General features: G+C 38.6%; 1 protein-coding gene across 2 annotated transcripts in view; it reads left to right on the top strand.

The window, feature by feature from the left end:
• Positions 1-7,776: 7,776 nt before the first annotated feature.
• The window catches only part of si:ch211-278a6.1 (SRC kinase signaling inhibitor 1), a 120,278-nt gene continuing 110,608 nt past the window's right edge, over positions 7,777-17,446 (top strand). The window contains exon 1 of one of the 2 annotated variants that reach the window (XM_036213181.1): positions 7,777-8,745. In XM_036213181.1, coding sequence (XP_036069074.1) covers positions 8,670-8,745 — 76 coding nt within the window. In that variant the 5' untranslated portion in view covers positions 7,777-8,669. The remainder of the gene's footprint in view (positions 8,746-17,446) is intronic. The other variant, XM_036213184.1, reaches the window with a different exon arrangement.

Here is a 17,446-nt window from a genome sequence, read left to right as displayed (position 1 = left end):
GATGAAAAGTTTGATAAAACCCGTTTTCATTTTGTGGACTGAGAACATAAGCTGTCATATTTCTGGCAGATAAGGGAGGAGACTGCAGAACAAGAACATTAACTTTTCAAGAGTCTCTCAAGGAATGCTGTTTTAACATTTAGTAATGAGATGAAATGTGGATTACTGATGCACTCAATTCAAAACTAGTCAAAAAAGGGGCTTAGTCATCCACATGAGCATCGTTATGACTTCTTTTTGTTAAATATTTTATTCCGAAATTAAATATTTTTCCCATTTACTTGTAAAAGTATTTAAGTTTTAATTATGTACCATTTTGAAATTTAATTAGTTGAGTGTTTATAACTAATATCTAATCTATTGCTTGTCAGTGGTATGTAGAAGTCCAGTCTACGGCGGGAGCCTAAAACTGAAAACGACACTAATCTTGAGATGAAAATCCCTTGAAAGTATCAAAATTATGTATTCATGCAGAAAGAATTTTTAACTTCAATTAATTTTGTTATATATCCCAATTACACAACACAGTTGTCTAAATGGGCTTCATACTGTTAATTGTCCAAAAACATAAAATCAGGCATAAAATACAAACAATAGCTGACTACTAAACAAAACTGGGCATCTCTACCCTTAAACCCCCCCCTTAAAACTCCTGAAAAGCCCAGGAATTAAAAAAGGAAACCTCAGGGATGTTCACTGGGAGACGGCTGGGGGTGCGAGACGAGCCAGAGGCGAGGTCCACCACCAAGGACAGCAGCACAGACTGGAACCTGGAATCCCTCTCGCTCTCCTGGAGCAACACATTCTCATTCCTAAGTCGTCACATTTTCATGCATAGGTAAGGACCCCTCCGCGTCAAAATCTGACATTTTAGGTGTCCCAACTTGTTTAATTTAATTTCTTACGGACTACAACCCAGCAGGAGCCACAAAGTCTTCCTTTACTCTTAAAAATAATTAGACACTGATTTGTATGTGTGCTATTGTTACTACTACGATAAATATAAATGAACTGTTTTTCATTTTGCATGAATAAAACAAAAAAAAATAAGAGAAAATAGCTTTTTTTAACTTTTGACATATGTTCCTTTCAAAATAAAAGACAAGCTGTCACATATTATCATCTTAATGCAGTGAAAGTAGTAGGAGCAAGTGTAATGTCAACACTGATTAAATAAAAATAGTACATTCTTCTGTTGTTCTGGTGCATATCTGTCAGAAATGTAAATCTAACAAACCAAAATTAAATCTGAGCTTATTAAGTGATCCCTACCGTATTTTTCAAACACACTTAAAATTCTGTAATTTTTTTCAAAAATAGAAAATTCGTTTAATAATCCAGTGCTTATTGGCGTTGATTGATTTTTTTGTAGTACGGGACAGGATTCACAAAAATTTGTCAAAATCTTGTAATTCGATATGCACCGTCCCTCAACTGTTTGTGGATGAGTTAAAGTTTTAGTTAGTTTACTTTCCCCCCTTTACTCCTTTTTCACTTCTTATTTCACAATTACTTTTTAACATTTAGAAACTTTTTTTGTTTTTTTAAACCTGTGGCTCTGGAGACGCAGGTTTCAGACCCCTGGGTTAGGGTATCGACAAAACAACCGGACCCCCATTTAATATGAACAACCAAAAAATATGAACACATCTCAAAAAACGACAAGTTGGGGACACCCAAAGCGTCAAAAAGTGACGCAAAGGGGTCCTTAACCATGCATCAATTTGTGACAATTTAGGATTGAGAATGTGTAGCCCAGACGGGAGTGGGAAAGAGGGACAACACATGAATCGCACTGCACCAAACAGAGGCATGGAGAACTAAATGAACTTAACAAGAAATCTTATAATAAAGAACCAAAATCTAAAAACAAGCATTCAAATATGAGCTTAAAAAACTAATTATTGGATGGAATTTATTAAAATTGAATGTTATGTAGCCAATAATAAGTATTTCTTGCTAATTCTAAGCAAATGGTTTGTATTTTTTTTAGTTTTTAATGTACCTAATTGGAGTTTATTTTGATTACAATAGCAAAAAACAAGTGTAATATATGGAAATTACTCATTTTAGAACAAAATGAGACTATAATCCTAGTAAATGTTGGCTCATTTTAATAAATCTTCAAATAATCCCAAACTTTTTTGACTAAAAAATAATGACAATATCCTAGATCTTTATGAGACCAAAATGTTTTAATTTTTAAAAACTTGCACAGATAAGGTAAGACAACTTAAAAAAAAAAATGTTTTTAAATCTTTGCAAGTATCAAATACTTGAGTGTTGTTTAGATGAGGTTTTTTGTACATACGTTTTACGTGGCTGGTGTGTCCTGCTGCCGTCCTCAGCTGGTTTCTACACCTTTAATCCACAGGAAAGGGCAGCTGCGGCCTCATATACTGTATTTGGTAATCATATTTCCCTTGTGGTCCCAGGTGGCTCTCAGGGGAACACAGCCTGGAACACCGCAACAGTAAAATGGCTGCTCTCTGTCTTCTGCTCTCATGTTTTATAAAAGAACAAGTAGTGGATTTTTTTTAAGCTCTGATGGATCTCTGCAGATTTTTGAAATGATTTACCGATAAGTGTTTGCGGAACATTTGGAGCAGTCCCAGTTCAGGGTTTATAGCTGGCTGGTGTCACACGGAGAGAAGTGAAATCCATCATTTCAGGTACCTCCATCTCCCCTCACCTGTTTTCCTTTTTACCCAGAGGCTCCTTGAAAGCTCTGAATATATAAAAGACCGTTGGGTTGAGATCAGAGCTGAAGGTTACAGGGACACGCGACTGCTTTCTTGACCGATCTGATATGACACCTTTTTTTGCTTTTTATATACAGTAAGAACCGCAGTGACCCTTGTCTTTCAAGGTTGTCTTCCTGCATATAAGTCACACCATCATTGAACCCCCCCCTCGCCCATAACCTCACAGGGCAGACTCCACTGAAGCGAGGGCAAATCTATTGTGCCACAGAATGTTCTGAAGGGTTTCTGGGTCGATTAGCTCCCACAGCTGAGGTGGAGACGAGGAAAGAGGACGAGCAGGGCGAACTCCTGTGTTGCTGATGGACGGCCGGAGTTTTCTTCTACAGCAACACAATTACAAGAATGATGAAAATATTCAGCTTCCTGGTAGCTCACTCTGCAATGCAGAGCCAAAAATAAAAGCAGCAGATGTCATTTTATGAGAAAACAGTGGCGGAGTCTGCACGTCGACTTCTCTGAACCACTTACTCAGCAAGTTGCACTTCTGCAACTGCCTGCAAAGTAAAATATACAAGCACTGTTATGTGTTATGTGAACGCAGACAGAATATTGCAATATGCTACTGTCACGTTTAGAAAAGGTGGGAAATATTTGTGCAAGAAGGAGCCTGTTAAGCTGGAGGCGTTACTTTTTTGATAGTTTTTCTCTGCATAGCATCCTATTTTTGGTTATCTGGATGCTTTACTTTCCTAATTTTAAGATTGACACAATTTTAAGTTCAAATAGGGAGAATAAAAAGGCAGTCGGGATCTGATGCATGAAGCGTTTTGAAAATCCACCTCATAAGAGAAAGAAATGACATGGAATATGGATGGAAACAGGATTTCAATTTGATTTAAAATCAATATGAATATTTTAAAACAGAGCATTTTGGTGCTTTTATTTAAAAACTGTGACTTTTGTTTTCGTTTTAGTGCCAATTCCACTAGTGTTGATGGAAAAATTGCCAACTTAGAGAAACGATGCATTCGTGTGGTGTTAGAATGATCGAAAAAATGCCTCAAAAAAACGCACGAAATTCAGAAATGCAACAAATTTTCCAAAATCGCATGAATGCAAAATAACTATCTGCATCTAAACAAATGTATTTGTAGTGCACAATCTATAGGGCGACATCAGAATCACAGATACAGAAAAACATTATTAAGGATCATCGATTTGATTTATTCCAATTTTGTGGGTCGTATTTACATTTTACACACTAATAGCATTAATAAGCACTAGTATGTAATGTTAATAACACTATTTTTTTAATAAATTGATTATTACAATGTGTTTATTAATGGTATGTTAAAACTTAATTCATTAACAGTAAAACATTTCAATTAAGTATTGAATTGTTTCCAAACCAGTTATTTAGAAGTAGTTATTTTAGTTGTAAGCTCATTTACAAATAAATGATTTGAAAAACCTTTTTGATGTTAAGTCATGGTCAACTAATGCTTAAAAGTGTGTTGTTAATATAAAGTAGGGTTTTTTTTTTTAATTAAAGAACAGAAATACTAAACATCTGTTTTCTAAAGTGGGAAAATGTCAAGTTTTCAGCAGATATTGTTCCCAATCTGAGTTCAAAGTGGCTGATAAGAAAACTCTCATGACGGCAGAATTTAGACACATCACTTACACAAGAATCTTATGCAAGACTCTAGTTCAGGGGTGGGCAAACTACAGGGCGGGGACCATATGCGACTCGTTAAACTATTTAATCTGGCCCACCAAACTGGAATGAATTGTGCTGATAATTCGTATTATTGTATATTTTCCCGATAATTGTGGTGTCTCCCCATGGATGACTCACTATTACTGCATTGACCTTTGTTTGGTGCAAAAACTCTGCATTCATATGGCGTTGGAAGATCTTGTTGACGTTCATGTATGTTTTCTGAGTCGATCAGTCATTTTTACGATCATTCCAATGCTACATAAACGCAGCAATTTTTCGGAGTTTGCGTTTTCCCCTGACGAACATCAACCTATTAGTGCAGTCGGCTCTAAAATTAGAACAAAATCCACAGTTTTGAAATAGAAACTCCAAAATGTTCAGTTTTAAAATGTATAAATCAATTTCCAATCCAAATTTAAGCAGGTTTTTGTTCAGATTCCATGTCCTGATCTGGACCTTCTGTCAAATTTTAGAACCCTTTGTTGCCCGGGAGTCAAAAAGTTTGCCCAAGCCTGCTCTAGTTGGTAATAAGGAGGAAAGTACAGGTCTGCCCATTTTTTTGCCCACAGGTAGTCTACATCTACCTGTAAGTGAAGTTGTGACTAAGGCTTCATGTACAGTAAATACATGTTTGTTTATAGAGCTGACTCAATTCTCTCCCACAAAACGAAACAAACCCACTCCTTTGGCGCTCCTTGTTTTCCTGTGTTCACTTCCTCCAAATATCAGATGGCGTTTTGCTGCCTCTTGGGCAGAGAGACTTTAATTTTGGGATATTTCAGTTCCACATCGATCTCAGGGCACAGATTTTTTCATTTTGTTTTGCCTCAAAGGCCACAGTTCCACTATTGAGTGGGATCATTTTTCCTGGTTTTGCCTCAGTCAGCAACTGGCCCAGACTTTATGCACTAAAATGTCTTCATCATAGCAAAAGGAAAAACTGTGATTTGTCAGCAAACTCCACAACAATCTTTGTGCGTCTTCGAAACAATGAAGAAGAAGTGTGTCTGCAGACTGATGTAAACTGCTTCTGACAGAGTGGCTCTTTGTAAATCATTGAGAATGGGGCTGAACTTCACATGACAACAGGACTGTGTTTGACAGAAATATTCAGTCTTTTTTATCCAAAAGCTCTCGCCTTTCACTCACTTTCTTTCCTTCTTGTCGCTTGTGCTTCATCAGATGCAGTTTTGCTGGTGATTCATGTCAGTCTAGGCTTTTCTCAGTCATGGGACAGTTTAAAGCAGGGGGGTCCCCAGAGTTTTTCTTGTAGGGGCCACATAACTGTTTTCTTCTCTGATGGGGGGGGGCTGGGGGTCGGTTTGTAGGCTAAAAGAAAAAGTGTAGCAATCAGAGCCTAAATGTAAACATTTACAGTTTTTCAGAAAGCCACGCATAGCCAAATTTTAAACAATTCATTCCTGTACTCTTGACAGAAAAAAATAACACTAAAACATTTAAAAAACTAGATGTATAGCATTACCTGTGATAGATTAATGGCTGAAGATGCTTAAATTTAAAGCTAAAAACGCTGTTGATAGCTGAAAATGCTGAAGTTGATAGCTGAAAAAGCTGAAGTTTATAGTTAGCTAAAATATTAGCGAAGTGCTAAATTAGCTAAAAAAAAAAAAAAAAAATCTAAATTAGCCAAAACAGCTAGCATAAAGCTAAAATACTGGCTAAACATCATAGAAAAAATGGAGAAAAGCCTAAATTAGCCAAAACAACTAGCTGAAATATTAGCTAAATGCCAAATTAGCCTAAAAAACTGGAAAAATGTCTAATTTGGTCAAAACAGTTTGGTGGGCCAGCCCAAATCTGGAGGGGGGCCGGATCTGGCCTGCGGGCCATAGTTTTGGGACCCCTGGTTTAAAGACTCAATCCAATGTTTTTGGTGTTTTTAACAAGTTCTTGTTGCATTTTTCTTGTGATGGTAAATGGCATATACTTGTGTAGCGCTTTTCAACCTTTTTCTAAGGTCCAAAGTGCTTTACAGTCACAGCCCCATTTTCCCATTTACAAACACCTGATTGCGGCTCCGCTGCCGAGCACTGACGCCAACTTTCCACCAGAGGCAATGTGGGGTTCAGTGTCTTATATGTCTATGGTCTTGCCCAAGGGCACCTCAACAGATAGGCAGGCACAGTGGGGTTTAAACCTGCAATCTTCCAATCAGAGGTTGATCGCCAACTGCCCTTCCACTGCACCGTGGCGCCCCTGATGGAGGAAAAGATTAGGGGGTGTGAGCTATCTGGAGAGAGTGTAAACAAAGGGATAAAGGGAAAAGAGGGCAGGCTTACTCTGCATCAATAAATTACTGCTGCCGCTCTGCAGAAACTTTGACCCAGAAAACAATGCAGTTTTTTTTTATTATTATTTTGGCTAAAAATGACATAATCCTAATTTAAAGATGACTTTGAATATATATAAAAAGAAGATTGAAGAAGATGGGTTTTGTTCTGTACTTGGTGTTTGTTCTTCCAAACAAGCATCCAGAGCTGCAGTTGTCAAACCAATCACCTTCATCGTATTTCCTCCCAAGGACTTATGCGTCCCTCCTCACCACTTTTTTTTGCCTTCAATCCCCCGCACCACTTTCTTTAGTCCTCCGTCTTCTGACTTTTCTGGTTCAATAGATGCTTCCAACATTTACTAACTGGCTGGCTGTGCTGAGCCACAAACAGGAGCTTGTCCCAGGACTCCTCTCTGTTGCCATATCATGAAATGTGCCCAGGGCGTGAGACAATGCAGTGAACTGCCTGTATCTTTAAGAGGAGGGAGAGTAGAATGTGTAACAGGGAGGAAAGAAAGACACCAAGTGAGATAGTGGGAGAGGGCGTGTAGATTTATTATTGGCAAAAATTTAGTTTCATTGTTTGGAGGATGCTGAGCATACCTGTACCGGCATGCACGACCTTCCCGAGCTTAAACAGCTGAAGAGTGCCTGCATCTCTCCCTGCCTCTCCTCTTCCTCACACACTCGGGCTCTCCCATCCTTCCCACTCGTACGCACACACGTGCTCGCACTCACGCGCACGCAGAGCTGTCAGGAGCCGCTGGACCACAGCCATCTCCAGAAGGAGGTTCCAGCGGAGGCAAGAGAAAGCCAGAGTGAGACAAAGGGAAGGAGGACGGCAGAAGGCGAGGAGCGAATAAGGAGCGGCTCAAGGAAGGAGAGACGCACGGCGTTTTGTGAAGAGCACAAAGCGAGGAAGAGGAGGAGGAGGGAGGAGGAAAAAAAAAAGAGGAGGGGAAACAGGAAACGCGATCACTTTCAGCTGCAGCGGTCCGTGTCGCAGCATGGGCAATGCACCATCCCAAGGCATGTAAACCCTATCTCTATGCATACTTGTATAACAGGTTTTCTTCATCGCTTCTGCACGGTGTGCCATCCAACCAGCTGGCAGTCCTCCTGTTACACTCTGTGGAGGCAGGGATGGAGGGGGGTGGCGAGGGGGGTGCTCTTGGACAGCAGCGTGGATGTAGCAGAGTGGATGCTGCGAGGCAGCATCAGTTAAAAGATTGTAGGTTAGCAACGAGGAGCTGGAGGGGGAGAGGAGCTGGGTGGAGGCACCATGTGTGGGAGGAAAGGGGGGGGGGCATCAGTGAAGCAGGTGGTGTTGTTGGGCGTGATTGCATGTGTGCAAAAAAAAAAAAAAAAGAGAGTTAAGTGACAGATTTTTGTTGTGTGTGGTCAAGAACAAAGTGTGACGGGTGACAGGCGTGTGCCGCCAACCTCTGAGAGTAAAGGAAGGAAAGTACAAAAAAACAAGATGTACATGGATGAATAGGTCCTTAATTCTGTGATTAGTCACCCAGTTTTATCAACATTTTTTAGTTTTTAAACCACCTTTTTGCTAAAAATACAACTTCTCCATCTTTAGAAAGCATTAAAAATGGATTTCATGTTGAAATCCAGGGAGGAGCATCTTTGATCCTTTCTGAAAACACCTGCAACACCTGAGCTAGCAGGAGATCATGAGGGAAAATATTAGAGAAAACATTCTAATATCATTAAAAAATACACCAAAATGTAATAAAACCAACACATGCTCACTTTCCAGACTCAAAGAACAACAGCAAACCACTCGGGGGAATCATCCTTATTCAAATCTCTCTCTTACTCCTCATTCTTCTCCACTTTGTCTTCCTCCCCTCCTCTTCATCCCTTGCTTGTCTCTCACCAAGGGACAGTCTGGTAGCTAGTGGGAAGAGGGAAAGCAGGAGACAAGGCGGAGGATATGAAAGACGGCGAAAGAATGAAAGGAAGTTCAAAAGAACAGAAGATCAAAAAATGGTTTGCTCGGAGATGGACGGGTGAGTCAGGATGCGGAGGGTCCTGCTCGCTAGGGCAGCGGGAATCTTTTTTAACGGGGCTGAATGCCTAAATGGGCTCATTATGTGGACTGATTGCAAGGACTCGGCAGTGGAATAGTAAAGCAACTTGTTTGCTTGTGGGCTTATTCTGTTTGGTGTTGAATATTTATTAGTTTGGTCAGTTTTCAGCTGCTGTGCTTTGCTATTTTACAAATGACCTTTCATTTCTGCAAGCTGATATTGAAATCATTAAGCCTGACTCTGTCATCTATCTTTTAAGCCAAGAGGAAAACCGGTCTAGCAAGCAAAGATAAACCACATATCTTCAGATCTATGTGTGTGTTTTTGGATGATTATTGCACATATATATATATACGTGTATGTAGATATTGCCTTACTCTCATCATGGAGTTCTGTCTTCGTCTGCTTAAAAGGAATTCACAAAAGCAGGCTTTATGTTTCTTTTCAAGATACATTTAGCCGATTCTTGCATTCTGAATGATTCGCTAAAACAAAAGGTTTCCAGCCGCTCCACAGTATTTAGCAGCGTCACTGTCAATTCAACATAATGTCGCTAAAGACTAATCTGATTGCATTCATGCAACAAACGGCTCCGTTCAAACAGGATGGTCCCTAAAAGCTGTTCTCCTTGCGTTCACTAGTCAAGACACTTTCTTTAACTGCAAATAGAAGCATCTTTTTAAGCCCATTAGCGCTTCCCCAGTTTACTAGTCTAAACCATAAAGAATAGATTAAGCAAAGTTCAGCATTAAACCACTGTTGGCCTGCTGGAGACTTAATGCTTATCAAATGTTGCCTTTGTGCAGCTTTGTGTCTCCCTGTTACACCTAACGTTTTCAGCAGGGGTTTATGTCATCACGCGTGTCTCTGTCGGCTGATCCTCTTTAGTGAGGCAGATTCATGCCTTTGGAGGGTCTTCAGTGGTGGAGACGTTAAAAAGTGGCGTTGCGGAGCATGAGAGGATTGTATTGGTAGATAAAGAGGCTGAATATGATGAAATTGGGGTCACGGTGGCCCACTTTTGGAGCCTAATCTCATAAAAACAAGGAAAGATTTTAGGAGATGTATTTACGAGAGAGTGCTTAAAAACAAAAACTAATCTAATCTCTAAATTCAAATCAGAAAAGAATCAAATTGCATATGAAATATATATAATATATATTATAGAAGGCTTTCAAATCTATAAAATAGATATAATATATACACATATATAGGTATAAAATATACATAAATATAATATATACATATACATAGATATGAGAGAGAGAGAGAGAGAGAGAGATAATATATATATATATATATATAATATATATTTATAATATATATAGATATAACGTATATATATATAAAAATATAAATATATATATATATATATATATATATATATATAGATAGATATAAAATACGTTAAATGACATACTTATATAGCGCTTTCTGCCCTTTTCCGAGGGCCCAAAGCACTTCACAGTCCTAGACCCATTCACACATACATTCTTACACTGGTTGTGGCTCCGCTGCCGAACACTGACGCCAACCTTCCACCAGAGGCAATTTGGGGTACAGTGTCTTGCCCAAGGACACTTCGACACGACAGGGCGGGCAAGGCGGGAATCGATCCCGCAATCTTCCGATCAGGAGTCAACCGGTATATAATATATATATATATCATTAAAATATAAATAAAATAAATAGAACAAAACACACACACATATATATATAATATATATATATATATATATATATATATATATATATATATATATATATATATATAATATATATATAATTTATTTTTATAAATAAATGGTATATATATTTTATAGATGGCTTTATAAAAAAGCCATCTGTTCACTGTCCTGTCATATCAATTGTATGAGGAAGGACAGGTGGAGTGGACTGGGTCATGTCATCATGTCCTTGTCAAATATTTGTCTAGCATGCTGGAACCTCAGTTGAATCAAATACATCCCCGCCTTTGTGCACTTTTATTTATGTTAGATCGCACAACATGTAATATGAGTTTCAGGATCAAATGTTTGTTCTTTTTACCAAACGATTAAGCTTCTAGGTGTCTTTTCTCAGCAAACAGTGGCATGTTTGTGCTGTCTCATTTTTGTGCTCATCCACCTGCGTATTCCCCAGGTCTGTGCCACACAAAGCCCCATGTATGCCGCCCTGCGATTGGCTAATGATGATGCAATGTTTCATGGCAGAGGAGCCGCATGTTTTAAGGGCATTTTGAAGTAATTGATCCTGCTGGGAATAGCGTAACCAGACTTGTACTGATGTTACAGTAAATCAGCAAAACAAAACGTGATAATTGCTTGAAAATTTGACTTATTTAAGGCCACAGCCTCTGATTCAAAAAGGGGTTTAACGTGTTATGACTGTGAAAGCTAGTTCTTTATTCACTGTTCTTGTCACAAGTTTGAATTGCTTTCATAAATGCATTTATTTTTAAAGAGTGAATTGCAACAAAGCAAAAGAGATGAAGAAACATTTGTGCACAACGATCAAGCTAGATTACAGCAGATCATACATTTTCCATTAATAAAATAGGTCACAGTACATTTAGAAAGCTTAGAAACTGATCAGTCTTATAATTTCCTCTAGCTCAGTGGGGATTCCTTTATGGAAACCCAGGTTGCAAATATCAAGGAGATATCAATGACTTGTGATTTTCTGCACGGGTCTGTGGAGCTTTTGCTGACTATCTGCAGTGGTAAGCACACTAGTAAGCGCTCAAGGTCATTAATGATTTAATGCATTCATCAAAAGTCCGTGTTTTTAATGTCACAGACATGTCGAGGAGTTTAAAATGTGTGCATTATTGTAGAAATGAAAAATGTTGTTGTATGAATTATGTTATTTCAAATTCCATCAAATGCTTTTCTTTTGACATTTTAGAGCTCTTGGATGTACATTTCTTGTATAAGCCAACATTTAAATGGGTTTTTGTGTGAAAAAATTATTCAATACATAGGGGTGTGTATTGGCAGGAGTCTGGCAATACGATACGTATCCCGATACACGTCTCACGATGCGATATGTATCACAAGATATTCAAAATCTGTAGCAGAAAAATTATCCACATTTTTTTTTTTAAACTTAGAAAAAAACCTCAAATTTATTTTATTTAATGATCTCAACATCTAGTTCTTCAACTGTTTTTATATGCAAATTATAACACAAGCAAATTCATGGTGATTTTCTTTTGGTAAATAAAGAAATATTTGTTTTTAAAGGTAACAGTCAACATTGTCCGATTTCCACTAGCAATATATGTTATCAAAATTAATTTATGGATAATAGATTTTTTCATAAATTCGATTTACAAATTTCTGGCATTTTTCTTTTTTTCTTAATTTTATGAAAAAGTCCTGAGATTTGAACTGCAAAGCTTAAAAATGGAACACCTGTGCAGTTCAATTAGCTTTTTATCCATTTCAACATTTATTTCGAAATAATGACTATTCATGGAAAATGAGCAGACAAGTGCTGTGTGCAGCTTCTTATCAGATAGTGATGCTGCTTCATGCTACACTAAAGCTTTGAGGCATAATTGAGGTAAAACATGCAATAACCAATTAAAAAGTTAATTGGGGAATTTCTGTTTCTGATTTAACCCTTTAAATTAACACCAGGAATGACTGTACTTTGAGTGCTGAATGCAGCTTGTCATGTGGTTTAAGCTTTATAATCTAATTTCCTGACAGTAACAATATTATCAAAAAGCAGCATTATGTTTAATAGTCATTTCAGTGCAGATCAAGCAGAGAAAATCAGAATGATGATAGAAATGTTTCAAAATGGGGTTTTGTGTGAGACGTTAAGGACTCGAAATGGATGTTTTTTTTCCTGCCTTCTGCAGTATTTGAATAACTTCAGCTGTTCAGAAATCAGCTGAATGACTTATAGTTAAATCTAATGCCTCTCCACTGTTTGAAGCTGCATGTTTTTCTCCTCCATCATCCACGCAGCCTGTGGCAATCAGCACTCTGATTGACGGCATGCGCAGGAGTCCCACTGTCACTATTTGCAGGATGCAGTGACTTTTTAATGATTTTTTTTTTCTTTTCAGGCCACTGTGTGGCTTCAGAAGATAGATGTAAATTTTCAAATCCTCTTTTTGGTATGCATAAGCTATGCATTTACCATTTTTGAACCAGTTGGATGCACAAGAGTTCAGTTTATTTACATTTTACTCCCAAATATTTACTTTTTCGAAGCCAGTTAGGATTATTAGAAGGTAAAATTGGTTAAAAATAGTGTTATTTTCTTTTCTCTTTGTAATTGCTGTTCATTTTTTTTTATCTATATTTATGTCAATTTCCCCTTAAAGATTTCATCTTCCATTAGAGCAAAGAGCCAGTTTCATCAGTGGGGTATCAGTTGCCTCTTAATTGCTTTCTTTGCTCACATACGCTGGTGAAGCCTGGAAAATTGAAGACAATTCCCATGACAATATTAAGAGCAAATCATCTCACTCGCACCCAGTTAAATGCAATCCAATAGAACAGATTTGTATCAAATGTTTATTTTCACTATTGCGTGTTTTTAAGGCTGCAAAAGTAAATAAAGGTCATTTATTTAGCTTGTTTCTTCTACAGAAGGGGTTTGAAACTCAATCACACAAGGGGCCCAAATCCAAAACACACCTTAGGTCACAGGCTGAACAGGATAAACATTTATTGAACTCTAAAGCTAAATTTAAGACAGTAACTTTTCATCATAATTATGACCTGGAAGATATATAGCATTACCTGCGCTAATGCTAATGTGAATGCTTTAAGCTGAATTTGGCCGCTGAAGATGCTAGTGCTCATAGATGAAGATGCTGAAATTAATACCGGTAGCTAAAAACACTGAAGCTAATAGATGAAAATGCTGATGTTAACAGCTGAAAACGCTGAAGCTGATAGCCAGCTAAAATATTAGCTAAAGGACAAATTAGCCTTAAAAAAACAAACAAAAAAACAATTTAAGTTAGCCAAAACAGCTAGCATGAAGCTAAAAAAAGGCTTAAAAAATGAGAAAAAAGCCTAAATTAGCCAAAACCGCTAGCATGTCGCTGAAATATTTGCTAAACTCCAAAATAGCCTGAAAAATCTCTTAGTAAATGCCAAAATAGTCCAAAAAGCTAGCAGAATGACCATTTTTTAAACTCAAAAACTGTAACTTTTTAACATAATTATGAATAATAAAGGGCTGCACGGTGGCGCAAGTGGTTAGCGCTCTCGCCTCACAGCGAGAAGGCCCCGGTTCGAATCCCGGCTGGGACCTTTCTGTGTGGAGTTTGCATGTTCTCCCCGTGCATGCGTGGGTTTTCACCGGGGACTCCGGCTTCCTCCCACCATCCAAAAACATGCCTCATAGGTTAATTGGCGACTCTGAATTGCCCCTAGGTGTGAATGTGAGAGTGGATGGGTGTGTGATTGAGGCCCTGTGACAGACTGGCGACCTGTCCAGGGTGTACCCCGCCTTCGCCCTTCAGTAGCCGGGATAGGCTCCGGCACCCCCGCGACCCCGAAAGGGCAGCAGCGGTCAAGAAGATGGATGGATGGATGAATAATAAAAAGGCAGGAATATTATTCCAGAATAAATCAACTTAAACCTTAAATATCTTTCTTTCCATAAAAATATATTTTTTCAAAATATACAAGTTAGCAATAGGCACAAGATAACATTGGGCCATAAATAATAAGATAAAATGATCCGGAGGGCCGGATTGACTTTGACTCGTTAGTGTAATAATTTTAGTCGACAAAATGAACCTTAAAATAAAATTAAAGTGTGAGCACACTGATGATTTTTGTGCATTTATATACCTTTCCTAGCATCTACAGCCCCTCTTGTTGTGAAACAAAGCGAAGTGAGATCCACTAGAGCCTCACCTGGTGTTTTGTTGTACCTGAAATAGTAGCACAGATGACACTCAGCCTTTAATATTCTGTGGAAATGGGGCACACGATGTTTCTTCAACTCGGCGCCTTCCTCCCTGCACAGGAGGAGTGTGACAGTTTAAACAAAATTGATCATTTTGTGCTCCTCTACTCCCCAAAAGGTTAGATAATGTTACAGACAATTTTGCAGATATCACACTATGATCAGGTGATGTGGTCGTCGGTGAGACATTTAATGAAAAAATGCTTGCCATTTCCCTGATGGTTCTGCAAAAATGTGAGAGTTTTGTAAGTCATGAGGGAATACTTATATCTCTAAAAAGTTTCTTTTTAAGAAAAGGATAATAATAAGAAGAGTTTGTGAGAGGGCATAAAATGGAGACACTAATGAGGTGTGAGCAGAAGTGTTAAGTCTTCGTTTCTCTTGGTTAGACTGTTTTCCCGCTCTTTCTCTTCCCCATCGCTTCTGATTTTCATTTTAAAGATGTTCAGGCAGGAATGTAAAGCAGGGAGTGCCGGCTTCAACGGTTCTGTGCAGATTAGCGTCTCTCTAACCGCATATCTCTTCCTGGTTCTGGTCTAAGCAGACACCGTCTTCACTTTCGGACTAAAGGTTGAGTTATCAAACTGTAACAAGAGATTTGGTATCACTCTGCCAGTTCAAGCATCAAATATGACTGAATTGCCCTGAGGTTTGGCTGCAATTCAGATTTCCTACTTTACTCTGCCTCGACTGAAATTTTAACCTCTGTCATGCTTTCTGTCAGCATCTCTGTTAGCTGGATCTCTGCTTCGGTTCAGTTTGGACTCATCCTCGTTTGCGTGTTGTCTTTCACGCGTGGCTGCAAATCTCTGCAGTAAAAAAAAAAAAAAAAAAATGGTCCGTTGAGGTTTCGTGGTTCACTTTCCATTTCCTTCCCCATTTCCTTCACTGAGAGCCACCTTTCTCACAAGGAAAGCTATTTCCACTTTATCGCTCACTAATGAGAAAAACTGGCAGACGAGCAGATATGGGCTCGAATTATCCAGGAGTCCAGCCAAGCTTTAGAAAGGCATTTTCTGTAACTAGGATCATTGGTGGCGCAAACGTTGCGTGTGAAATTCATGGATGGGCCGAAGCCCGCTGACATAAAGTATTAGTGCAGTGAGTGTGAAAAGGTCAGGCTTGTTTTCTGCTGAGACAAACCTGGACCCCTCCAGTTCATCTGATGCTGTCTTCCAGTTTTACCTTTCATCTTCTGGAAAAGGGAATTTCTGGGTGCAGAAGATGAGACTGAAAGAAGAGGAAAAATCCATGGCAATAAAATCAAGATAAAAACATCTTATAATACAACATGCTGGCTAAAATGCTCAATCTATAACCAAATTAAATAATTTTGTCTTTTAGATTAAGATCCAAATTCCTTAACAATGTAATGCAGCATAGAGTGCAATTGTCTTTTTTTAGTGCATCCAAATTTACAATTCCAAAATCCAATGACCTAGAAATTTCCCCGAATTCTGTGAAAAACCTATGCGACCATTCTGACTCAATTAGCAAATACAGACCAAAATGCATTGCATTTGAACAATTTTTCATTTAAGAAAAAATGTATTTTAAAGGGACCATATCATGAAAATTCTACTTTTTGAGGTTTTAAGTGCATTTTACTGTTCATTCTTCACTCAGAGTAATCCTCTAAAATCTTGCGCCGTCTGCAGCAGCCCCTCCCATATCCACGAAAACGAGCGGGTGGTAATGTGCTGACATCAGCACGATGTGAACCGCCCCCTCCAGGAAGAGTCTGCTCTGACAGCTCCGCCCCCAGACTAACACTACACTCAATTTCTGCCGTTCTCCATTTATGATCAGTAAAACAACTTTAATTTTAGATGCAGAATACCGTCTATCTTCCAGTTGTGTCCTGTCTTCAATAAATTCCAGCTCAAACAGGTGTTTGTTACTTTAGACGTGGGGCTCCTTTAAGACTTTAGACTTTAGATTTTATGAGCCTTTTTGTCTTTGCATGCCCCAAGACCCAAAGTTCTCTGTACAAGTCTAATCCAAGTTTTAATAAATTGACTAAATTCAAATTGAGATCTTTGATCACTTTCTCCCTCATCAACGAACTAATAAAGGTTAGCAAGGGCTAACCTCACTCCATCCATCCATTTTCTGAACCCGTTTTATCCCTTATGGGGTCGGAGTCTAACCCAGCCACTGTTGGGTGAAGGCGGGGAAGATCGCCAGTTATGCCAATTATGCACTCATACACATACAGTCACAGGCTAAGGACAATTTAGACTCATCAGTTCACCTATGAAGCATGTTTCTGGAATGCAGGTGCCGAAGTCCCCAGTGTCATGGCTAGGAAAGCAGGAGGAAACCCACATGCAGGAAAGTCTAAGGGCTTTAATTTACTAAAGTCATATTTAAACAAGATCAGAGGGCTCAGAAAACAAGCCAGGACACAAAATCAGCCGACACTGATGAGGGCTTCAGCAGAGTTCCTTATGTATATACAACCTAATTACTGAAGTGCAGGCAGCTGTGACTGCTAGCAGGATCCACAGGAGAATGGGCGGAGTCACAGCAGCCTGCACACTAGCAAAAAAAAAAAAGTAACACAAGAAGCAGAACATGAAACCTGGAGAAGATCCACGCATGCACAGGGAGAACAACCTGCAGGAATTGTTTAGTGTCTTAATCTTTACCTTTGCAATCATACTGTGTTATTACAGCAGTTTATTTTTTGATAAAAAGGTGGCTTATTGAAGCTGAAGGAAAAAATAAAGGG

Source organism: Oryzias melastigma, linkage group LG8 (assembly GCF_002922805.2).
Source record: "Oryzias melastigma strain HK-1 linkage group LG8, ASM292280v2, whole genome shotgun sequence".
Taxonomy (NCBI): Eukaryota; Metazoa; Chordata; class Actinopteri; order Beloniformes; family Adrianichthyidae; genus Oryzias; species Oryzias melastigma.
This window is presented reverse-complemented; position numbering and strand designations above follow the sequence as displayed.